Here is a 25,693-nt window from a genome sequence, read left to right as displayed (position 1 = left end):
ATCAGCTGATACAGGGACAATGTTCATGTACTTAGTTCATGGTAGATTCTTTTTGGAGGAGAGGGGTATCCATTATAGTTGATTCTTTTTTTTTTTTTTTTTTGAGGCAGGATCTCACTCTGTTGCCCAGGCTGGAGTGCAGTGGTGCCATCTCAGCTTACTTCAGCCTTGACCTCCTGGGCTCAGGTGATCTCCCACTTCAGCCTCCCGAGTAGCTGAGACTACAGGCGCGTGCCACCATGCCTGGCTAATTTTGTATTTTTAGTAAAGATAGGGTTTTGCTATGTTGCCAAGGCTGATCTCAAACTTCTGAGTTCAAGTGATCAGCCCACCTCAGCCTTCCAAGGTGCTGGGATTACAGACACGAGCCACTACACCCAGCCCATCATGGTAGATTCTTTTTTTTTTTTTGAAACGGAGTCTCACTCTTGTCCCCCAGGCTGGAGTGCAGTGCCGCGATCTCGGCTCACTGCAATCTCCGCCTCCCTGGTTCACATGATTCTCCTGCCTCAGCCTCCTGAGTAGCTGGATTGCAGGCGCTTACCACCATGCCTGGCTAATTTTTGTATTTTTAGTAGAGATGGGGCTTCACCATGTTAGCCAGGCTGGTCTTGAGCTCTTGACCTCAGGTGATCGATCCGTCTGCTTCGGCCTCCCAAAGTGCTGGGATTACAGGCGTGAGCCACCACACCTGGCCTCATGGTAGATTCTTAATGCCTTTTATGCTGTATACTTACTAGCATTCTAAGTAACATCATTTTAATGGCTAATGAGCTGCCATAATCAATATTTATAGATGTCATGGTTTAAAATCTTACCATGCTTCCAAGTAAGATTTGAGGGCTAGAGATAAAGGATCTGGAATGATTTCCTTTTCTTACAAACTCTGCAACTCAGAGTAGAGGGGAAGGTATTGGAAGGTGGAGAGAAAGGTGGCCAAAGTACTTAGAAATCAATTTTAAATTGTAAGGAAAAGAACCAGAATATTCTGCTCTCCAGCTCCACCTCAAACACTTATTATACCTAACAGTTAAAGAAGATATAGTAGCCAGAAAATATTTTAAATTGTGCTAAGCTGATTATGTATTGAAACTTTTGATGGCAAGTTGCAGCTCCTCTTAGCCATGGTTTATTTAGGGGATTCTTAGCCAAAGAGTTTCTTTCCATTTCTAATAAAAAGATATTTATGTTAAGTGATTTGAGTACTGTCAGGCTGTTAGAACAATAAACATTCTTTGTGGAACTTTATGAAAGGAGTAAAGTATTGTAATGGCATTACTGTCCATCTGCAAATTTAAAGCATATGCATGTGTATAGTGTTTAATGTCATGATGTCTAGTTGCTGTTATTATAGCTAATCACTCTGACTAGAAGAGTTTATTAATATATGTATCACTCATGTGTTAGAGAATTTAGACTTATTAAACATTCATTTTCATGTTTTTTATAGTTTTCCAAGTAATACTTCAAGCTTTGAAGAAACAGCTTAGTTTTGTTCTTTTATAATATAGGTTGCAAACTGTTATATATATATAGATATAGATATATAGATATATATAGATAGATATATATAGATATATATATAGATAGATATAGATAGATATAGATATATAGATAGACATATAGATATATATAGAGATATATATAGATATAGATATAGATATATATAAAGAGAGAGAGGTAGAGAGAGAGAGAGAGAGACAGGGTCTTGCTATGTTGGCCAGGTTGGTATTGAACTCCTGGCTTCAAGCAATCATCCTGCTTCAGCCTCTCAAAGTGCTGGGATTACAGGCACGAGCCATTGTGCCCAGCCAAAACTGTTTCATATGACTATTCTTAGAGGTTTATTAAGTTATTTATTGTAGAGAGCAACTCAGTCTTAAATTACAGTTTTTATTTAGAATCTTACCTTTCTTTAGCATAGAAAAACTTAGCTGATTTTATCAGATTTCTAAGTTATGAAGGAATACTTTCCTTGCTGAATAATCAAGAATTAATTGACTTTTCTATATTACTGAGGAACTTCAACTACTCAGAATATAATCAGAAGCTAATTAAGGAAGTAGAAAAGAAGTAAAGAGCGAAGAGTTAAATAAATAACAAGTCTATATACTTTTTTTTTTTTTGAGGTAGAGTCTCACTCTGTCGCCCAGGCTGGAGTGCAGTGCGTGGTATCAGCTCACTGCAACCTCCGCTTTCCGGGTTCAAGCAATTCTTGTGCCTCAGCCTCCCAAGTAGCTGGGACTACAGGCATGCACCACCATGCCCGGCTAATTTTTGTATTTTTAGTAGAGACGAGGTTTTACCATATTGGGCAGGCTAGTTGTGATCTCCTGACCTCAAGTGATTCACCCACCTCGGCATCCCAACATGCTGGGATTACAGGTGTGAGCCACCGCGCCTGGCCCAAGTCTGTGTACTTTTGAGTTACCAAGTTTTTAAAGATGAAATACTATCCTCTCATGATCTGCATCTTGTTTAGCATAACTCTACCAAAGTCAGATTATTGCTTCAGTTGATTATTGCTATGTAAAAACCCTAAAAGTTGGTGACCGAAAACAGTTACAATTAAACATTCACTTCATTACAGTTCTACAGTTTGGTCAGGTCTTGAAGTCATGGCTTGTCTCTATTCCACTTGATATCTGTGGGGCCACTTGACTGGGACTGGAGGATTTATTTTTGAGATAACTCAGTCATATGGCCGGCTGCCAGCTGGGATCTCAGATGGGGATGTAGATCAGGTCCTCAGTTCTCCTTCATGGGGAGAGCTAGACTTCTCACAGAATAACGGTGACAGGACCGCAAGAGAGAATGTCTTTATGAACAAATGTTCCAAGAGGATAGGCCCCTATTCACAAATGTTTGATCAAAGGCAGTCATATGGCCAAACCAGTGTGAGAGAGGATACAGAAAGATATTTAAATATTGAGTGTCATGATTTGTTGTAGGCTACCAAAGTAGCTACTACTACTGCAGTGTTCCTTCTCATTCTATAGCAAAGTAGCCTTTCTGGAGGAAAACTTGAAGACTTAACATTTATAGTCTTTGGCCTAGTAATTTCACCTTTAGGGTTTATTCTAAGGAAAATATTTAAACTCCCTGGATCTGTATCAAGGCTTCATCTAGTTTTCATCCATTGCATTTTGCCCAGAGTTAGATAGCTGGTTAATGCAGGAATTCAGATTAAACCCAGATTTTCTAGTTCCAGAACTGTGTGCTTCATCATTGTACTATACAGCCTCTCACCCAGAGATGTCTATATATAATCATGTTAATGATATGAGAAACTGATAATATATTTAATAAAAATAAGAGTTGTATATGTAAAAATCTAAAAGGCTATATACTGAAATGGTGTATCTACAAGTCAGTATGTATGTTTTTTAATTGTAAGGATATCTTTTATAAGTCCACTATGCAAACTCAGTATATTCACATGTATATGTTTTGTTTTGTTTTGTTTTGTTTTTTTGAGACAGAGTCTCACTCTGTTGCCCAGGCTAGAGTGCAGTGGTGCAATTTTGGCTCACCGCAACCTCCGCCTCTTGGGTTCAAGCGATTCTCCTGCCTCAGCCTCCGAGTAGCTGGAACTACAGACATATGCCTCCACGCCTGGCTAATTTTTATACTTTTGGTAGAAATGGGTTTTGCCATGTTGGCCAGGCTGGTCTGGAACTCCTGACCTCAGGTGATCCACCCGCCTCGGCCTCCCAAAGTGCTGGGATTACAGACGTGAGCCACCGCACCCAGCTGTCACATGTATATGTTTTATATGTATATTTTTTTATATATATGTTTTTTATGTTTTAATTTTGCCCTGATTACTCAAATACTGGTCTCCATCCTTTCATTCAAACATCAAAGAGCTGTGTGATAAATTGCGGCTGTAAATGGTACATGTAATGAATCTTGGAAGAGTATTCCACTCTCCCCTCCCCACCCGCTCTTTACACTGTAAATATAACCCTTGAGGAGGATGTCTTGAGGTCCCTGTAGTCCATAGCTGCCTGATGCATCATATGTAGAAGCTTAGAAAATACAAGTACTTACTGAATATAGAGCTTCTTAACCAATATTCTTTAACTGGCTTCCACATCATAGTTTTACTTATAATGACTTTACACTCCATTCTCACAGTATTATTCCAAATCACTACCCTTAAAGAGGTAAAATATTATCACCCATATCTGTCCCAGCTAAGCTAAACCAGAATTACTTGGTGATTGTAGAAATTCCCAAGTTCCTACCCTCTTTCACATTTGTTAAGTCTAGGGCAGCAGTTGTTCGCTCTGTTGGCGAGGCTGGAGTGCACTGGAACAACCTTGGCTCACTGCAACCTCTGCCTCCTGGGCTCAAGTGATTCTCCTGCCTCAGCCTCCCGAGTAGCTGGGATTACAGGCGTGTGCCACCATGCCCAGCTAATTTTTGTATTTTTAGTAGAGACGGGGTTTCACCATGTTGGCCAGGCTGGTCTCGAACTCCTAGGGCAGCAGTTCTTGACCCTGGATGCACTTGAGAATCATTTGAAAATACTGATGTTCAGATTCCACCCTAGATCAGTTGCATGAGATTCTCTAGTTGGTGTCACTTGAGTGTGTTTCTTAGGATTGGACAAGTTGGGAAGATACCAGAAAATAGTTTTGCATTTTAAAGATTGTCCAAAAAAGGTGTTATACTATTAATAGAAAGTTTTATTTCAGCATAAGCCTGTAGGATTATGTAAATCTTCATGAATTGTTATGAATGAATTTTCCTTTAAAATAGAATTATTACTGCACAGTTTCATTAGAGATTACTCATTGAAAACCTTGTGTGAGCTCTCCAATGAGTCTTGTTGCTAATTCACAAATGAAGAATATGGACAATGTAGGAAAAGTATCTGGAATTCCTTGGTTTATGCATTTAAGCTAGTCTAGATAATTTATTCTCTACTGTTTGGGAAATTATACCATAATGGATACTTCTTTTAAAATAATGAGGAATTGTATCACTGGAAGGCATGTCCTTATTTTTTAAAGAAAGAAACTAAATACATTGGCTTAGTGACAATCTACATTTCAAAGGTTCTCTGGACTAAAAGCTTATTCTTCATTTAAATGACTTCTTCTCAGCCTTACTAAGAGTTCATCTAGGTTATAAACCATATCTCCAGTTATTCATGCTGTTCCAGATTGGGTAAAACAGGTATCAAAAGTACTGAAGGGCGAAGCAATAGCTTAAGCACTTCTCAGTTTATCTTTTATCTCTAGATGTAGATATTTGGAGAAATGCAGCTGTTTAATGAGAACTGTAGTGGGGCATCCATTTACATCTCTTAGGGTTGGTTGAATAGAGTATGGCCTATTGAATATACTTTTGATGTTGTTGCCAGTCTCTTTTCAAATGTACACGTGACACTATCTGAAGAAATACTAGAAACACCTAGTAAACATTTTTCTAATATCTATTGTTAAGCTATATTCAGGTGATCACATTTTGAGGCTTGGTTTTCTGCTTGGCTATCAGTGATAATCAGGTAACATATAGGGTATCTGTGAGCTGCTGACTTTAATAGGTCAGCCCGTGTAAGTGTATAAGACCTACCTTTTTGGAGACCAATAATGTGGTAGTTTCCTGTGCTTAGACTTGAAGGGAACACTTGTTTTAGACCTCTATACCATGGTTTCAGAAATCTTTTCCTTAGTATATAATATCCATTTGCATTCCTGATGTTCTTACCCTGTGTGATTAGTAATACTTTTTGTGGAAAATGGCTGGTTTCTCTTTTATAAAAATAGTAGTTTAAGAGTATCTGGCATACACATATCTGTTTTAACATTTTATTGCTTTGCAGTTTTGTTCCTAGTATATTAGAACAAATAGACAGCAACAAAATAACATTGAACAATTCTCTTCAGGTTTTTAGTCTTGTTCTTTTCTAGTTCTTTGAATGTCTCAGGATCTTGTAATTATTTCATCACTTTTTCATAAGCCAAGCAAAATATATTCTCATCTTGCAAATGAAAAGCAAGATACCCAGCAGCTTGAGCATTACCCCGAATTTCTCGAGAAGAGTACAAATATCCAAGTAGACTATAAACCCTTGTTTAATTCTGTTTATTAAATCAACAAATTGAGAACATTCTGTACTTAATACATCGGTATATTCATACTGTATTTGGCAGGGAGTGGGGCTTTCCTTCAATAAAGCAATCTCTCTCCTAATGGTTAAAGTTAGATAAATAACTTCACCTAAAAATGTGAATTCTCTAGGAAGCAGAGTTTATTTTGTAGTCTGATAGTTTTGTAAGTTCGAATTAGCTAGGCAAATTCTAAATGGCAATAAATTTTATTATGAAAGGCTGGTTCAAGAAAAAGGTATTAAAAGGTGGGGAAAAGTTAACTATTGGAGGAATCTGACCTCTCCTTACCAAGTGACCCAGTAATGGGACAAACTGACATTATGTGCCTTTTGATGGAAAGCGTCAACATTCCTGCCATTTAGGAACATTACTGCCAACAATGCAAAACAAAGCTGGTCATGAGGAAACAGACAAACCCAAATGTAGAGTTGCTCTGAACTCTTTATTGTCAATGTCTTGAATGACAACAAGACAGGGGGTGACTCTTCTAGATTAAAGGTGACTAAAGAAACGACCAGAGGGCTGCGTGCAGTGGCTCTCGCCGGTAATCTCAGCACTTTGGGAGGTTGAGGCGGGTGGATCACGAGGTCAGGAGTTCAAGACCAGCCTGGCCAACATGGTGAAACCCTGTCTCTACTAAAGATACAAAAAATTAGCTGGGCGTGGTGGCACGTGCCTGTAATCCCAGCTACTCGGAAGGCTGAGGCAGGAGGCGGAGGTTGCAGTGAGCAGATATCGCGCCATTGCACTCCAGCCTGAGCGACAAGGGAGACTCTGTCCAGCCTGAGCGACAAGGGAGACTCTGTCTCAAAAAAAAAAAAAAAAAAAAAAAACCCACCAGAGGTGGGAGGATCCCTCCAGCCCGAGTGCCTGTAGTGCGCTAGAATCTTGCCTCTGTACTCCACCCTTGGCAACACAGGGAGACCCTCTTTTTTTTTCCTGTCTTCTTTGATAATGTTGGTAATCTATTTTATAGTTTTCCAAAGAAATGTTACTAAGTAGTGGTAACAAATTAACTAGCATTTGGCAAATAACAATTAACAAAGGCATATTTTGAGTGTGGAATAAGATAGTTTTATAGACTCAGTGGATTCCACGAAACCAACTTAACTTTTTTGAGATGCAGACAATTACAGTTCTCTGCTCTTTTAATGTTAGTTTGGGCCCTGACATAGCTTTAAGTGACTGTTAATATTGGGTTTCTTATATAGAACCCTTGAGAGCTATCCAGATTATTTGAGCCTCTGTCTTTGCTTCAGATTTATAATGAAATGTGATTTGCAGAACTTTTGAACTCCATGAACAAAATTGAAGTCTAAAGTAGTCCAGGGTTACTCAAACTCATCTTCTTCAGCATTTACTAGTATATACCTATACAAATAGATGAAGGCTGTGGCTTGCTTTTTGGTTCTTGCCCCATGCTGTACTTTACTTTTGCTTGTCTCCCATCTTACCTGTCTGTGATCACTGTGCCCGTATCAGCTGATCTATTGTTATTTCCCACAAATAACATATTTCTTGTATTTCCTACAAATATTATTTCATACAGATGGTTGTATTTAACACTTTTGCCTGTTAAGAAATAAAATGAACAGTAGCTAGGAAGAAAATTGTGGCTTCCACTTTATACTCAGCCTGATACTAAGCAACTTCTCTTAAAATTAGGGGGAAAATATGAATATTAGGGTGAGAGAATACTAAATCTTTGCTACTTAAATTTCAAAAGTTTTAGTCATCTTAAAGTAAGTTAACAATATTTAAGCCTGATTTACATTTAATTTCAGAATTCGGCATTCTTTCTGGGTAAATCTAGAGCATTTAAAGTGGCATCCAAGATAAAACCTTTAAGGGATTTTTGCTGTAATTTGCCTCAGTAGTCTGACTCTTGTCCATACACTTCAAAGCAGATAAACCTAAGAATCAACTAGAGCCATCTGTTCTTAATTCTACACCTTAATCCTACATGCAGCTCATCTGTGGCTTCTACTTCTGTAGTAACTTCTCTGTTCTGTTTTTTCTGTTCATAGCTATCATTTTTCTATTCAAACATATTTATTAACTCCTGGCGCTCACAGGTAGTCAGTCGCCTTAGCCCCATATTTAGAGTGCAATTTAAACTTTTCAGTTTTATTTCCCATCATTCCCTATGCTTTAGAATATTTAGAATTATATACTAAATATACCCTGTACTTGTTTCTTCTCTGCATTTAGCTCACACTATTTTCACCATTTTCAACTGTTTTATAGTATGGCTAGCTCTGTGTTAAAAGAGTCCTGGCTGAGGCCATTGCACTCGCGCCATTTTACCCTAGCATGGGCGACAAGAGCGAAACTCTGTATCAAAAACAAACAAAACAAAAAAGAGTCCTGACTGGCCGTTCGCGGTGGCTCACACCTCATATTCCAGCACTTTGGGAGGCTGAGGTGGAAGGATCCCTTGAGCCCAGGAGTTCAAGACCAGCCTGAGCAACTTAGGGAGACCCTGTCTCTAAAGGAAGGAAGGGAGGGAGAGAGGGATGGGAAGCAGAGAGTCTGAGGAAAGGAAAAAAAAGGAAGGGAAAGAATGAATGAATCTGGGCCAAATCAATTGTCAATTCTTCCGTGCTTTTCATATTATACAAATGGTATTATGCTATATAATATACTGTTCTGAAACTTTTTTTTTTTTGAGGTGGAGTCTCGCTCTGTCGCCCAGGCTGGAGTGCAGTGGCATGATCTCACCTCACTGCAACCTCCGCCTCCCGGGTTCAAGCGATTATCCTGCCATAGCCTCCGGAGTAGCAGGAATTACAGGCTCGTGCCACCTCGCCCGGCTAATGTTTGTATTTTTAGTAGAGATGGGGTTTCACTGTATTGGCCAGGCTGGTCTTGAACTCCTGACCTCAAGTGATCTACCCGCCTCAGCCTCCCAAAGTGCTGGGATTATAGGCATAAGCCACCGCACCCGGCCTGAAACTTTTTACATGTCATACATTCTAGACAGCTTTTCTGATTAACCTATGGCTGAGTTATATTTTGTAAAAAGCTGTGTAATATAAGTTTGTAATGTAAGATTTATTGTTTCTGGTCTTTTTTGGGTTTTTTTGTTTCTATTACAAACAATGCTAAAATATTTTTGTATGTGTGGAAATATTTGTAGGATTAATTCCCATTGAAATTGTTGATTTAAAAGTTATGTGCATTTAATAGAGTAATGGATAATGTATTCACCAAAATGCTCCCCTTTTATTTGAGACCGTCTCCCTCTGTCACCCAGGCTGAAGTACAGTGAGTGATGTGATCACAGCTCATGCAGCCTCAGCCTCGAAGGCTGAAGCCATCCTGACACCTTATCTTCCCACTACAGGCATGTGCCACCATGCCCAGCTAATTTTTTTTTTTTTTAAACAGAGTTTCGCTCTTGTTGCCCAGGCTGGAGTGCAATGGCGCAATCTTGGTTCACTGCAGTCTCCGCCTCCCAGGTTCAAGCAATTCTGTCTCAGCGTCCTGAGTAGCTGGGATTACAGGCACCCGCCACCATGCCTGGCTAAGTTTTGTATTTTTAGTAGAGACAGGGTTTCACCATGTTGGCCAGGCTGGTCGCTAACTCCTGACCTCAGATGATCCACCCGCCTCGGCCTCCCAAAGTGCTGGGATTACAGGCATGAGCCACCACACCCAGCCTGCCCAGGTAATTTTTTATTTTTTGTAGAGATGGGGGTCTCACCATGTTGCCCAGCCTGGTCTCAAACTCCTGTGATCCTCCCACCTCAGCCTTCCAAGGTACAGGGATTACAGGCTTGAGCCATCGTGCCCAGCCAGTTTGTAGTATTTTTAACCATGGAAATTCAACTTTTTATATGCTTATTTTCTAACCTTCTTGATTGGTGTATGTTTCATAAGGGCCAGGTCTGCATCTTATTCATCATTATAAATAATGATTCTCCCTTATCTAGCATGGTGCCCTTTTATAGATGATCAGTAAATAATAGTTTAGTCCTCCTGAAGCTGTAGGTAAAAAACCTCTCCTCCCTTCAATCATTTTATAAAAGTTAAATAAATTGAAAGTGACCAATCACAGGAGTTTCAGCAGTGATAGTTCAGTACCTTAAACAAACAACAACAACAACAACAAAAACCCCACATTTTGCACTTAGTTATTTTAATCAGTTACATTGAATTACAAGTCCTTGTAATGATCGGGAAGACGTTTAACAGGCTAAGTAAGTTAACCACTGCATATGTAATGGGCAAGTGATGTTTGAATTTCTTGATGTGACTTTAAACTCTAAAGCAGTCCTCATGCAAAAAGAGAAATCATAACCAGTTAAGAAAACTAAAAGAACTTTCTTAAGCTATCATGGTCCTCTAAATTTAAGTATATAAACTGTCAAACTATTAGCTAATCATAGAAGGGAAAGGACTTTTCCCCCTCACCCCTCCCCTTTCTATTAGAGTGAATCAGATATAATCATGATTGTGTCAAAAGTTCAAAAGGGAAAATGGAAGGTAAAATGAGCTGAATTGGCACTCTTCTCTCAACATGGTACCTGTAAGCTTGATATGTTGTTTCAGAGATTAACTTTATAGACTTCCATACCCAGAAGTATGAAAATTCTTAGGGGACTCTTTTCACAAGCTTGATCTTAACGTATTTGAATAAAGAGAGCAGTTAATCCCCTTTGTAAAGTAATTTGAGAGGAGGGAATTCAGAATGTAAAATCTCACCTGCAGAAAACACTCAACTCTGTAAAGGCCTTTTTATCTTTAAGACATTTACAAAGACTTAATATTTTAATGCGGAAGGGTGAACTTGGTTAAAAAGCCAATAGGTGAAATTAGAGAGAAATAATCCAGTGCTTTCTTTCTGGGAATTATTCTACTCTCCAGGGGACCTAATTTTATTCCCTGTGGGGAATGAGAATACCCTCTGTACAACAAGCCAGCATCTTTAAATATAAGCTTGACTTTTAGTATAATAAGAGTCTTGTTAGGTGCAATTTTTTCCTTAGTCATTAATACAATGAACAAATGTTGTGGTTACCTGGGAAAGAAAATTCAAGTGCTTTTAAATCTCTTGTGAGATTTGGTTTCATGCTTGAAACCTATACACTGTTATGCCCAATAGCATCTGTTGAAAATCCTAAGCTATAAGGTATACAACATAGAGAAGTTAATACACTTAGGAAAAACTTGAGACCACTACAAAATGGATTTAAGGTCCTGAATAAAAAGCTTTTCTTGTACTGAATGACAGCTACTTACCAGTAGCATTAAGCTTAACAAATAAGTAGAACTTTCTTAGGAGTGAATATTACAAGATGATGTCCCTGTATACACAGTAGGAAGCCAGTCTTTGCTTCAGGTGGCACTTAACTTTTTTCTTCCAATTGTAAAACACTTTGCAGTTCTATGCAAATTCTGTGCTAATTAGTTCAAAGTCTGAATTAACGGACAGAATGTAATCTAAGAGAATATATAGTGTTGAGTAGTATTTTTGGTAGGGTATGGCATTAGTTATTATGTTAAGTCATTTCTGTCTCCTACAAACTTTGTGATATTTTGCACATTTTAAAATCTTTTTGGCTGGGCACGGTGGCTCATGCCTGTAATCCCAGCACTTTGGGAGTCCAATACAGATGGATTGCTTGTACTCAGGAGTTCAAGACCAGCCTGAGCAACATGGTGAAACCCTGTCTCACCAAAAGTACAAAAATTAGCCAAGTGTGATGGCATGTGCCTGTAGTCTGAGCTACACAGGGGGTTGAGGTAGGAGAAATCACTTGACCCTGCCATGATCATGCCTCTGCTCTCCAGCCTGGGTTACAGAGTGAGACCCTGTCTCAAATAAAATAAAATTTTTCTTCCCTTTTTTTTTTTTTTTTTTTTTTTTGAGAGAGGGTCTCATTTGTTGCCCATCCTGGAGTGCAGTGGTGCAATCGTAGTTCACTACAGTCTTGAACTCCTGACTCCTGGGCTCAAGAGATCCTCCCACCTCAGCCTCCCAAGTAGTTAGGACTACAGGCACATGCCACCATACCCAGTAAATTTATTTTATTTTTTGTAGAGATGGAATCTTTTTATGTTTCCCAGGCTGGTAACTCTTGGCCTCAAGCAGTCCTCCCATCTCAGCCTCCCAAAGCACTAGGATTACAGTCATGAGCCACCATGCCCGGTCTAAAATCTATTCTTAATGATAAAATACTGGTCTCATACCACTCCTAATAGTCTTTAGTGTTGTTAGTCATAAACCATTTTTTATTGGATTTGGTAGCATTTTTTTTTTTTTTTTTTTGAGTCGGAGTCTTGCTCTGTCGCTCAGGCTAGAGTGCAGTGGAGCGATCTTCGCCTTACTGCCACCTCCACCTCCCGGGTTCAAGCAGTTCTCCTGCCTCAGCCTCCCAAGTAGCTGGGATTGCAGGCGCCCGCCACCATGCCCTGCTAAGTTTTGTATTTTCAGTGGAGACAGGGTTTCACCGTATTAGCCAGGCTGATCTCTTGCCCAGGCTGATCTCGAACTCCTGACCTTGTGATCGGCCCACCTCGGCCTCCCAAAGAGCTGGGATTACAGGCGTGAGCCACCACGCCAGGCCTAGCATATTTTTTCTTGTTGTTGTTGTTGTTGTTTTTGGAGATGGAGTCTCGCTCAGTCGCCCAGGCTGGAGTGCAGTGGCGCGATCTCAGCTTACTGCAAGCTCCTCCTCCTGGGTTCATGCCATTCTCATGCCTCAGCCTCCCGAGTAGCTGGGACTATAGGCGCCCGCCACTATGTCCGGCTGATTTTTTTGTATTTTTAGTAGAGACGGGGTTTCACCGCGTTAGCCAGGATAGTCTCGATCTTCTGACCTCGTGATCCGCCCGCCTCAGCCTTCCTAAGTGCTGGGATTACAGTCGTGAGCCACCGCGCCCTGCCACATGTTTTTTCTTTAAAGGGGATCCAGTAAAAGATAATAGAAATCTTTCTTGTTACTTTTTTTAAATTTAGAAGTTGACTGAAGTGGCAACAAGTAGCCTTTGCAATCTTATAAAGAACAGTGTCCAGAAATTTTCTTACATTCAGGTGTAACTTCAAAGTACTGAGTGTTATGTTTTCAGTTCTTGAACTTGCCCTCCGCCTTCAAAGCTCTGGGTTTATGAGCTTGGTCTACTGAGTACGATTTAATTTCCTACTAGTGGTAAGACCCACAGACACTGTATGCAGCACTTTCCCTGCTCTTCTTGGCATTTTTTAGAAAGCCATTAAGAATAATGTTTTATTTAGGTCTTTTATTATGCAAGATCTAATCTAGTCCTCATAACAAAATATTTTGGTTTCATTTAGAAGCAGCTAAGTGGGCCAGTCGTGGTGGCTCACACCTGTAATCCCAGCACTTTGGGAGGCTAAGGTGGGCAGATCACGAGGTCAGGAGATGGAGACCATCCTGGCTAACACGATGAAACCCCGTCTCCACTAAAAATACAAAAAATTAGCCGTCCATGGTGGCAGGCATCTGTAGTCCCAGCTACTTGGGAGGCTGAGGCAGGAGAATGGTGTGAACCCAGGCGGCGGAGATTGCAGTGAGCCAAGATCGCGCCACTGCACTACAGCCTGGGCGACAGAGTGAGATTCTGCCTCAAAAAAATAAAATCAAATCAAAAAAAAGTGAGCCAACACAGTGGTATGACCCTGTAGTCCCAGCTACCCGGGAGGCCAAGGCGAGAGGATTGCTGGAGCCTAGGAATTTAAATCCAGCCTGGGCAATGGAGTGAGACCCTGTCTCTGGGAGAAGAAAAAGAGTTTCTACATCAACGGGCAGTGTGATAGGCATTGAGACATAAGTTGGGGTTTTGCTATAATGAATGAGCACCAAGAAAATAAAATTTTAAAAATTAAAAGGTAAGGTATATTTACCCTATGAGGACTGTTTGCTGAGGTACTAGCTAAGCTGGAGAATAGTCAAGAGCTAGCCTTTTTTCACCCCTGCTTAGTTGACATTTTTAAAGCTCACTGAAATAATAAGAAAATGACCTACATTTATGCAAATAACCTCAGGCAGAATGACATCCAAAAGCATGCATGCAAAGGTACATTTAAAAGTTGTATTCTTGTGTAAATACTTTTAAAGAACTAGTGGGCCAGGCAGTGGCTCAGGCCTGTAAGCCTAGCACTTTGGGAGGCTGAGGCGGCAGATCACTTGAGGTCGGGAGTTTGAGACCACCAGCCTGGCCAACATGGTGAAACCCCGCCTCTACTAAAAATACAAGAAAATTAGCCAGGCCTGGTGGCGGGTGCCTATAATCCCAGCTACTCAGGAGGCTGAGGCAGGAGAATCACTTGACCCTAGGAGGCGGAGGTTGCAGTGAGCCAAGATCGCATCACTGCCTGGGCGACGGAGTGAGATTCTGTCTCAAAAAAAAAGGAACTAGCAAAGTTTTATTTTGTTATGGGTAAAAGTTCATCTTAAAAACGACATGATTTTGGCCGGGTGCCGTGGCTCATGCCTGTAATCCCAGCACTTTGGGAGACCGAGGCAGGCGGATCACCTGAGGTCAGGAGTTCAAGACCAGCCTGGACAACATGATAAAACCCCATCTCTACAAAAATACAAAAATTAGCTGGGCATGATGGTGGGTGCCTGTAATCCCAGCTACTTGGGTGGCTGAGGCAGAAAAATCATTTGAACCTGGGAGGTGGAGGTTGCAGTGAGCCGAGATCGTGCCATTGCACTCCAGCCTAGGTGACAAAGCGAGATTCTGTCTCAAAAAAAGAAAAAGTCATGATTTCTTTTGTTAAGGTAATCAGGCTTGCCATATTATCAATTGGCAAGCCTAGATTCCCCCGTCCCCCCATTTTTTTGAAGTTTCCTTAATGTGCTTCAATTTAGGAGTAACTTTTTTTGTTTCAGACAAATCTTCCTATTTTCAAGCTGAAAGAATCTACTGTTAGAAGAAGATACAGTGACTTTGAATGGCTGCGAAGTGAATTAGAAAGAGAGAGCAAGGTAAGAATGATTTATAATGCAACTTTAAAGCAAAACATTCCAAGTTTTAATGTTTAATATTTCTCAGGAAAATGATATTGAATAAAATGGGTAAAAGCAAATATGATTCCTTTTTTTCAAATAGTTCAGTGTCATTTTATAGAGGTAGAGTCTGTGTAAATTTTCCTTAGAACTCTTTCTCTTGTCTACTTTGGCCCAGTTGAGGTCTTTGCTGACTCACACTTTAATAACACTTCTTAGAACCTTCTTGCTATTACTTCCTTCCTTTCCCTCATCGTCCTATTCCATCTTCCCTTCTCCACACACTTAAGCCAAGTTTCTCTTCCTCAATACATTTTATAAATGTCAGTGTATTTCCAATTTTGTTTTAGTGACACATAAGTTTTTTTCATCACACATATGTTCATGTAACAGAAGTTTCATAAAGCAGTAATGACTTCACTCTGTGTGATATGTGCTGATATTCTTCAGATTAGCATTTTTAAATGATGGCCATGATCCACTAATGGGTTGCTGCCTGCAATTTAAAAACACTGTTACATGCCTGATCTTCTCTTAGAATAGAATTTGGTAGCTTTGGCATCAAAATAAATTAAAGCAAGGTCTCACTCATGTCTCTCATTTCAGCCCTGCCTCAGAATGACATCAGAGGCAAGGAGTCATGGAAGGACGTGGTGTGCTCAGAATGATGAAAAGTTATTTTGTGACTAGAAAGTAGGTAAAAAGGTATGGGTATGGTAGGAGTCCTGAACTAGATGAAGGCTAGTCTGTACTCATTTCTGAAGTTTAATAAGGGGTTTTTTTTTTTTTTTCTGTTTCTAGCTTAAGATAAAAGTGGCTGCATATGAGCACAAAATATGCAGATCATAGCATTCCAACAAAAATGTAAAGAAGGCCGGGCATGGTGGCTCATGCCTATAATCTCGGTACTTTGGTAGGCTGAGTCAGGAGGATCTCTTGAGCCCAGCAGTTCAAGACCAGCCTGGGCAACATAGTGAGGCCCCATCTCTTCCAAAATTTTAAAATATGAATAAAACTAGAAATACAAAATCTGTGTTAAGAAAGCTCTCAAACTTTACCAAAAGACAAGACCTAAATAAAGAGGGGCCAGGTGCAGTGGCTTACGCCTATAATCCCAGCACTTCAGGAGGCCAACGCGGGTGGATCACTTAAGCCAAGGAGTTCGAGACCAGCCTGGGCAACATGCGAAACCCCATCGCTACCAAAAATACAAAAATTAGCCAGGCGTGGTGACATGTACCTGTAGTCCCAGCACTCAGGAGGCTGAGGCAAGAGGATCACTTGAGCCCAGGAGGCAGAGGTTGCAGTGAGCTGTAGTCTCGCCCCTGCACTCCAGCATGGGCACCAGAGCCAGACCCTGTCTCAAAAAAAAAAAAAAAAAGAAGTGTAATACTGTATTCCTCATTTGGAATGTTTACTTTTGAAGATTTTTTTATTTTATGAACATTTTAGCTCGTTCTTTGTGTTCTAGGAGTTACAGGTAGAGCTATTAACAAATTAAGGTCCCCTCTTTTATGGTGCTTATATCCCATTAGATAAATTGCGGGGGAGGGGGTTGTTGAAGAGAAGGCAGGAAAAATATAGTAAAATATATAGATGTCAGATGATGAGAAGCTCTAAAAAAAACAAAGCTAAACTAAGGGAAGTAGGAAGTGCCAGGGGAGCCACTCTCATATAGAGCACAAGGGAAGGCCTCACTCTAGGTGACATTAGCAGAGACCTGCATGAAGTAGAGCGTATCTTCTAACTTATTTATAAATTCATAAGATTCTAGTAGAAATTTCAGTAGGGGTGTTTATAAAGTTGCAGATTTATGTATGAGCTTTGGAACTGGAAAAAGCTCAAGAATAACCAAAAAATATTTTCAGTATATAGTGGGCAGCAGGTATTTGTTCTACCAGACATCAAAACATCTCTTTTTATTTTTTTTTATTTTTTTATTTTTTTTGAGACTGAGCCTCACTCTGGAGTGCAGTGGCATCATGTCGGCTCACTGCAACCTCCATCTCCTGGATTCAAGCAATTCTCCTACCTCAGCCTCCCGAGTAGCTGGGATTACAGGCACCCACCACCACACTCAGCTAATTTTTTTATATTTTTGGTAGAGATGGGGTTTCATCATGTTGGCCAAGCTGGTCTCGAACTCCTGACCTCAGGTGATCCTCCCTCCTTGGCCTCCCAAAGTGCTGGGATTACAGATGTGAGCCACTGCACCTGACCCAAAACATATCTTAAGGCTATAGTAATTCAGACAATGTGGTGTAGTCATATGGCACTTAATGATGAGAATACATTCTAAGAAATGCATCGTTAGGTGATTTCATTGTTTGTGCAAACATCATATGAGTATACTCACACAAACCCAGGTGGTGTAGCCTACTACACACCTAGGCTATATGGTACAGCCTATTGCTCCTAGACTACAAGCCTATCCAACATGTTACTGTACTGAATACTACAGGCAGTTGTAACACAGTGGGAAGCATTTGTGCATCTAAAGATAGAAAAGATATGGTAAAAAATAAAGTGTGGAAGATTTTTTTTTTTTTTTTAAAGCATGGAAGATTTTTTAAGTGGTACACCTGTATAGGGCACTTACCATAAATGGAGCTTGCAGGATTGAAAGTTGTTCTGGGTGAGTCAGTGAGTATGTGGCAAGTGAATGAGAAGACCTAGGACATTACTGTTTATTACTGTAGGCTTTATAAACACTGTACATTGAAATTTATAATTTATAAAATATTTTTCTTCAATAATAAATTAACCTTAGCTTACTTTTTAAACTTTTCACTTTAACTTTTTGACTCTTGTAATAACACTTAGCTTAAAACACAAACACATTGAACAAATGTACAAAAATATGTTCTTTATATTCTTATTCTATAAGCTTTTCTCTATTTAAATTTTTTTAACTTTTTCTTAAAAATTAAGTCACAAATATACATAGTAGCCTAGGCCTGCACAGAGTCAGGATCACCAAGACATCTCTAGGCAATAGGAATTCTTCACCTCCATTATAATCTTAAGGCACCACAGTTATTATCTTAAGTGGTCCATCTCTGATGGGAAACACTGTTATGCAGTGTATATTGCTTTAGGTTGGACAAATAGATTAGTGGAATGTAATAGAGTTTAGACTTTGACCCATGTATTTATAGGGAATTTAGTTCATAACAAAAATAGCATTGTCATTCAGTGGGAAAGGAATTCAGCAAATGGAGTTGAGATATTTGTCTATTAGGAAATAAAGATTTATATCTCACTATATACAACTTACAGATGGTTAGGAGATTGATTGATTAATTGATTGACAGAGCCTTGCTCTGTTGCCCAGGCTGAAATGCAGTGGCGTGATCATAGCATACTATAATATCCTCTAACTCCTGGTCTCAAGTGATTTTCCTGCCTCAGCCTCCCAAGTAGCTGGGACTACAGGCATGAGCCACCATGTCCAGCTAATTTTTAAAATTTTTTTGTAAGGATGGGGCTTCACTATGTTGCCCAGGCTGGTCTCCAATTCCTGGCCTCAAGTAATCCTCCTGCCTTGGCCTCCCAAAGTGCTGGGATTACAGGCATGAGCCACCGCACTTAGCTGAGAAGTGTCTTGATACATAGGCTTTGGGCTTTGCTTAACATACCATGTGGCACACTGGAAATGTTTAATAAACTTTTGCTGAATGTATATTTTGCTTTTTTTGGTAAATTTATTTATTTTTTTTAATTTTTAGTAGAGACGGGGTTTCACCGTGTTAGCAAGACGGTCTCGATCTCCTGGCCTCGTGATCCGCCCGCCTCAGCCTCCCAAAGTGCTGGGATTACAGGCGTGAGCCACCCCGCCCAGCCGCTTTTGTTTTTAGTAACAGCTTTATTGAGATATAATTCACATACCATGCAATTCACCCATTTAAAGTGTATAATTCACTGGTTTTTAATATGTTCACGGAGTTGTGCAACCATCACTATTTTAGAGCACTAGTCAATTTTAGAGCATTTTTATTACCCAATAAAAGAAACCCTGTCCCCATTAGTAGACACTGCTGATTTCTCCCCAACCCTTCCTCACTCAGCCTATGGCAACCACCTGCTAGTCTCCTTTCTCTGTGGATTTGCCCATTCTGGGCATATGTAAATGGAAGCCCAGAATATGTGATCTTTTCTGTCTGGCTTCTTAACATGTTTTCACAGTTCATGCTTTTCTAACATGCATCAGTTACTTCATTTCTTTTTATTCCTAAATAATATCCTATTGTATGCTTATACCACATCTTATTTATACACTTATTTGGTGGACATTTTGTTCTACTTTTTGGCTATTATTAGTAGTGCTGCTGTGAACATTTGTGCATAGGTTTCTGTCTGCATGTGTTTTCATTTCTTTTCGGTATATACCTACCAGTACATTGCTGGGTCATATCATAACTCTTTTTAACCTTTTGAGGAATTGGCAGACCGTTTTTCCAAAGCAGCTGCATAATTTTACATTCTTACCAGCAATGTGAGGTTCTGCTTTTCTCCATATCCTTACTAATTGCCTGTCTTCTTTATTATAGCTATCCTACTGTTTGTGAAGGGGTATTGCATTGTGGTTTTGATTTTTATTTCTCTAATGGCCACTAATGTTGATTTTCTTTTCATGTACTTATTGGTCATTTATGTATCTTCTTTGGAGAAATCTTTATTGAGATCTTTTGCCTTTTTAAATGGGTTCATCTTTTTATTATGGAGTATGTCAAGAATATATAAGATTCTTAGAGTTCCCTATCAGATACATAATTTGCACATATCTCCCAGTCTCTGGGTTGTTTTTCAGTTTCTTGATGTTGTCCTTTGAAGCACAATACTTCACATTTAACATTATACCAGTTAAATATATTGAGAGTTAAATCCATGTGAAAGTTTTACTCGTATTACAGTATTGCTAAGAACAATGTAATCAAGTTATTTTGTGGTATATTAGTACTTTTAACTAAGATCTGTTAAACTAAGCTAGAAATTAGCTGACATGTATTATGGTCAGATCTTTTAGCTTTTATTCTAGTTTGCTTAAGCTTTCAATATATTGTGCTCACCAGATATTCTCCTATTTCTCACCCCACATGCACGCACGTATCTTTGTATTCATGACTTTTTAATTAATATTAGAATTTTTTTTTTTTTTGGAGACAGTGTCTAGCTCTTGCCCAGGCTAGAGTAATCCTGGCTTACTGCAATCTCTGCTTCCCAGGCTCAAGCAATTCTCCTCAGCCTCCTGAGTAAAGGGGTTACAAGCATGCATCACCATGCCCGGCTAATTTTTTGTATTTTTAGTAGACACAGGGTTTCACCACATTGGCCAGGCTGGTCTCGAACTTCTGACCTCACGTGATCCACCCACCTTGGCCTCCTGAAGTGCTGGGATTACTTATGTGAGCTACCGCACCCAACCTGGTGTTAGAATTCCAGTTAGGTGTTTTCAGACTGCTTCAGCAAAAATAATTTGATGTAGAAGAGAATCTTAGCTGGATGAGCCATTTATGATTTTTATAGATCATTAATCCTGTTGCCTACCACCTCCCCATCCATTTGAATGACTAGTTTGAATATGTTAGGAAGAATGTATCTCTACAGAGGATAATGCATAGCTATCCTTTTCTTAAATTCCCGTTATATATGAAATTTATGTATATTTAATTATATATATTTTCTTAAATTTTTTATGATTTTCCTTCTTTCTTTAACTGACATCCTTGAGCTATACTTTTCTTAAGTTTCATGCTAAATTCTACCCTGAATTAATGGTGGTCATTTATTTAACGCACTGGTTCCAGAATTCTTTTTTTAAATAATAATTGTGTAGATACAGATATTTTTCCCTGCCCACCAGATAGCCATTCTCCTGGAACGTAATGGTTAGCATTCCTTTGTTTCTCAGTTATAGAAGGTCCCTGCAGATTTTAACTCTCAACTAAACAGATGCTAACATGGGGGTGAGATCTGAGAATGCTAGCATAAATTTACAGAGACAAATCCATAGATATCTTCATCATTGGTCATATGAGGAGAGTAAATCTAGGAAGGGATTATAAAGTTTATTTGGACATTTGGTTTTTTTGTTTTTATTTTGTTTTTTGTTAATCTATATTAAGTCGAGTTGCTCTTTCCCTTTTTTACCCTATTGGATTTTGTTTGAGGATAAACAACTCGTTGTAGAAACTATATCTATGGTTTAAAGTTTTAATTTTTTTGAATATGTGTAATTTGTATTATTGGTGAAAAGAAAAATATGTATGTATCAGTTTACTATATATATTTCTCCTTGTTCTGATTGTTTGCTTACACATTTCTCTGTTTGGGTTTAAAGTAAGGATCCAGCTAAGTGGTTGGTCATTTAACAGATATTTGAGCTTCTGTTGTATGCCCAGTTTTTCTTAAAATAACCACAAGAAGCCTAAGACAAGGGTCTTGATTTGAAGACATTAGTATGATAGATTGATGGTTTTCCACCAAAGGCAGTTTTATCCCCCAGGAGACATTTGACACTGTCTAGAGACATTTTTTATTGTCTCAACTGGGGGTGCTATGATGTCTAGTGGGTAGAGGCTGGGGATGCTGCTAAAGAAAAGAATGCCAGCCTGGTCAACATGGTGAAACACCATCTCCACAAAAAATAGAAAAATTAGCCAGGCATGGTGGCACGCTGTGTGCCTGTAGTGTCCTAGCTATTTGGGAGGCTGATGCAGGAGGATCACCTGAGTCTGGGGGAGGCTGCAGCGAGCCGTGATCGCACCACAGAACTCCAGCCTGGGTGACAGAGCAAGACCCCATCTCAAGAAAGAAAAGAATGCACAAGAAAGCCCCCCAGTACAAAAATTATCTGATTCTCATAGTGCTAGGGTAGAGACACCAAACTAACCTGTGAAAGAGCTAGGTGCTATTTAATCAAAACAAGTATTTTGAGCTCCAGAATAACATTTTTAAAAGTTTTTTTTTTTTTTAAGACGGGGTCTCTCTGTCCCCTAGGCTGGAGTGCAGCAACATGATTTTAGTTCACTCCAGTCCTGAACTCCTGGACTCAAGTGATCGTCCCACTTCCACCTCCTAAGTAGCTGGGACTACAGGCTCACACCACCACACCCAGCTAAGTTTTTTTTATTTTTGTAGACATGTGCCCAGGCTTGTGTCGAACTCCTGGCCGCAAGCAATCCTCCCGTCTGCCTTGGCCTCCCAAAGTGCGGGGATTGCAGACGTGAGCCACTGCACCTGGCCCAGAATAATATTTGAGCTCCAGATAATTCCCAGAAGGGAGAGATCAGCAGGAGTTGACCCTTGGTTAGGCTTTGAAGGGGAAAATTTGGGATCTTCCTATAGTGCGAGAAGGGAGAAATGATGGGTCTTTGGGAAAAGACAGCAGGATAGGGCATTTGGGAGAAAGTTGACTTGTTTCTTAATTTAGGAAACAGAATAGTGACAACTAGAGTTATTGGTGTTTTGTCATCACCTCAAACACAAGTAGGAAAGACTGTATGCAGATGTGTAAGAGGTTGAAGAAACCAGAAATCTTTTTTTTTTTTTAGACGGAGTCTCACTCTGTAGCCCAGGCTGGAGTGCAGTGGCGTGATCTCCACTCACTGCAAGCTCTGCCTCCCTGGTTCACGCCATTCTCCTGCCTCAGCCTCCAGAATAGCTGGACCTACAGGCGCCCGCCGCCACACCCGGCTCATTTTTTGTATTTTTTAGTAGAGACGGGGTTTCACCGTGTTAGCCAGGATGGTCTCGATCCCCTGACCCCGTGATCTGCCTGCCCTCGGCCTCCCAAAGTGCTGGGATTACAGGCGTGAGCCGCCGCACCCGGCTGAAACCAGAATTCTTATCTAACCATGTTGCAGAGAGAACATTAATGTTTCTTCATTTAATTGAGTGTTGATTTTGATCTCTGCTGTTTCCATTGCAGTAAGGCATTGCCTTCTCCAAGTGGCATCACAAAGTGTCTGAGGGGCATGGTAACCTTTATTTCAGTGTTGTGAGTGTTCTCTTTGTATACCTGGGCTTTGATGGCCAAGAAAAATGATATAAGCTGTGGGCCCCGCCTTTGAGTTAGGAGCTTTTGTCTGATGGGCTATTGTGCATTTGTCTAAACATTTGGTCTTTTTTCAGTGTATTTTTTGCTCTTTTATATTTAAACTAGTTTGACCGGGCGATGGCTGTGATAGTGAGGACATGCTTTGTCTTCATGTTGTGCTCTATAAATTTTCACAACCCAGTCGTCATGATCAAGGAGTTTCTGTCTTCACGTTTTAGGTCGTAGTTCCCCCGCTCCCTGGGAAAGCGTTTTTGCGTCAGCTTCCTTTTAGAGGAGATGATGGAATATTTGATGACAATTTTATTGAGGAAAGAAAACAAGGGCTGGAGCAGTTTATAAACAAGTAAGTGCCTCCTATTCCTCAAAGTGTAGGACTACTTTAAGTGACTACTTGTAGTTTAGATGTTAAGCTAAACTGCACTGTTGCCTTTTCTTTCAGCCATTTCCTAACTTTTCATATCATTTAAACAAAGTAAAAGTATCTGACAAGTTGAATATCATGTGATAAATATTAACACACTTGAGTGATTGAAATGAGCATCTTTGTGTTGACCTAAGTTTTGTATTTGTTTTTCTTGGTTAATTTATGCAAATTACATTTAAAATTACGGCATTTAAAAAATACAGTTTTACTTATGATTCTTTCTGATTTAAGGTATGTTCTAGCATGAACAATAAAACTTACAATACACTTGCAATCATCTTGTTTGATTGCAGATGGAGGTATTAGCATGTCTTGTATAAAGGTGTGTGTTTTTCATTTTCATGGTAAAATGTATTCTTTTGAAAATGTAAGAAGACTTAGGATTGTTTCTTTTTTACTTTAGAAACTCTTGATAAGCTCAAACCAATATTTTTAGCTTTTAATTTTATTCCCATTTGAAATATAGCTATTTTGTAAAGTAATAGAAAGCCAGAGTGATAGAAAGATTTATGCCAAGAAAGACCTCACTGTAATTGTGCATTGGCCTTAAACTAGCAAAAGTAAATCAAATCCTACAGAATATGGTAATGTGAGCTTACACTTTAAATTTTATCTAGTGATTTGAAGATCCATGAATGGTAAACAGGAGAGAAAGGGTTACATAAAGCCCTTGGTTATCTACTGTAGCATTCAGTCTTCATTGTCTGTGAATCTGTTTTCCTTTTGGAGAAGGCAGTACTATATTAGATTTTTATTTATTTATTTTTTTTTTTTTTGAGACAAAGTCTTGCTCTATCTCCCAGGCTGGAGTGCAGTGGTGCAATCTCGGCTCACTGAAACCTCCACCTCCCAGGTTCAAGTGATTCTCATGCCTCAGCCACCTGAGTAGTTGGGATTATAGTTGCGCACCATCATGTCTGGCTTATTTTTGTATTTTTAGTAGAGACAGGGTTTTGCCATGTTGGCCAGGCTGGTCTCAAACTCCTGACCTCAAGTGATCTGCCTGCCTTGGTCTCCCAAAGTGCTGGGATTACAAGCATGAGCCACCACGCCTGGCCTATATTAGATGTTTTTAAATTCTGAAATAGTAGTCTGGTTGCCCAGTCTGGTTTTAAGCAGGCAAAAACAAACAAAATACCTGGATATTTGTGCCTTTTTTTTTACTATTTTGGGCTCTTATTGAACTTCATTGTATTTCTAACTTCAATCCTGTATCTTCTCCTCTTTAAAATAGATTCTGGCCTGGCACAGTGGATCATGCCTGTAATCCCAATATTTTGGGAGGCCGAGGTGGGCAGATCACTTGAGGTCAGGAGTTCCAAGGCCAGCCTGGCCAACATGGTGAAATCCTGTCTCTACTAAAAATACAAAAATTAGTGGGGCGTCGTGGTATGTGCCTGTAGTCCCAGCTACTCAGGAGGCTGTGGCAGGAGAATCGCTTGAACCTGGGAGGCAGAGGTTGCAGTGAGCCAAGATCATGCCACTGCACTCCAGCCTGGGTGATAGAGCAACACTTTGTCTCAAAAAAAAAAAAAAAATTCTTAGGATCAATTGACATGCTTCACTTTTAACATTACAATTAATTTAAGTTTCTTATGAATACACCAGCTATTATGTAAAGCTAATTGGGTATATGTGCCACAAGCAGTGAAAAATTTGCGATTAATGTTTTCTTAATTAGAGTTGTGAACCAAACAAAAGAACATATACCATTAGTTGGTAGTGTATAGCTTTATGGACAGTCCAGAATAATACTTATTAGTAAACTGTACATGATTCTGAGCCGGGCACGGTGGCTCACGCCTGTAGTCCCAGCACTTTGGGAGGCTGAGGTGGGCAGATCACTTGAGGTCAGGGATTTGAGACTAGCCTGGCCAACATGGTGAAACCCCGTCTCTAGTAGAAATATAAAAATTAGCTGGGCATGATGGCGCATGCCTGTAGTCCCAGCTCCTCAGGGGGCTGAGGCACGAAATCACTTGAACCCAGGAGATGGAGGTTGCCATGAGCCAAGATCAGCCACTGCACTCCAGCCTGTGCAACAGAGCAAGACTCCATCTCAAAAAAAAAAAAATTATACATGCTTCTCAACTTTAAAATATGT

General features: G+C 39.8%; 1 protein-coding gene across 1 annotated transcript in view; it reads left to right on the top strand.

Moving 5' to 3' along the window:
* SNX3 (sorting nexin 3) overlaps nucleotides 1-25,693 on the top strand; it is a gene marked incomplete at its 5' end in the record, with an annotated part of 49,706 nt that overhangs the window by 23,212 nt on the left and 801 nt on the right. The window contains 2 exon segments of the mRNA NM_001133205.1: nucleotides 14,990-15,085; nucleotides 23,384-23,508. Coding sequence (NP_001126677.1) covers nucleotides 14,990-15,085; nucleotides 23,384-23,508 — 221 coding nt within the window.

The sequence above is a fragment of the Pongo abelii genome, chromosome 5, assembly GCF_028885655.2.
Source record: "Pongo abelii isolate AG06213 chromosome 5, NHGRI_mPonAbe1-v2.0_pri, whole genome shotgun sequence".
Lineage (NCBI taxonomy): Eukaryota > Metazoa > Chordata > Mammalia > Primates > Hominidae > Pongo > Pongo abelii.
This window is presented reverse-complemented; position numbering and strand designations above follow the sequence as displayed.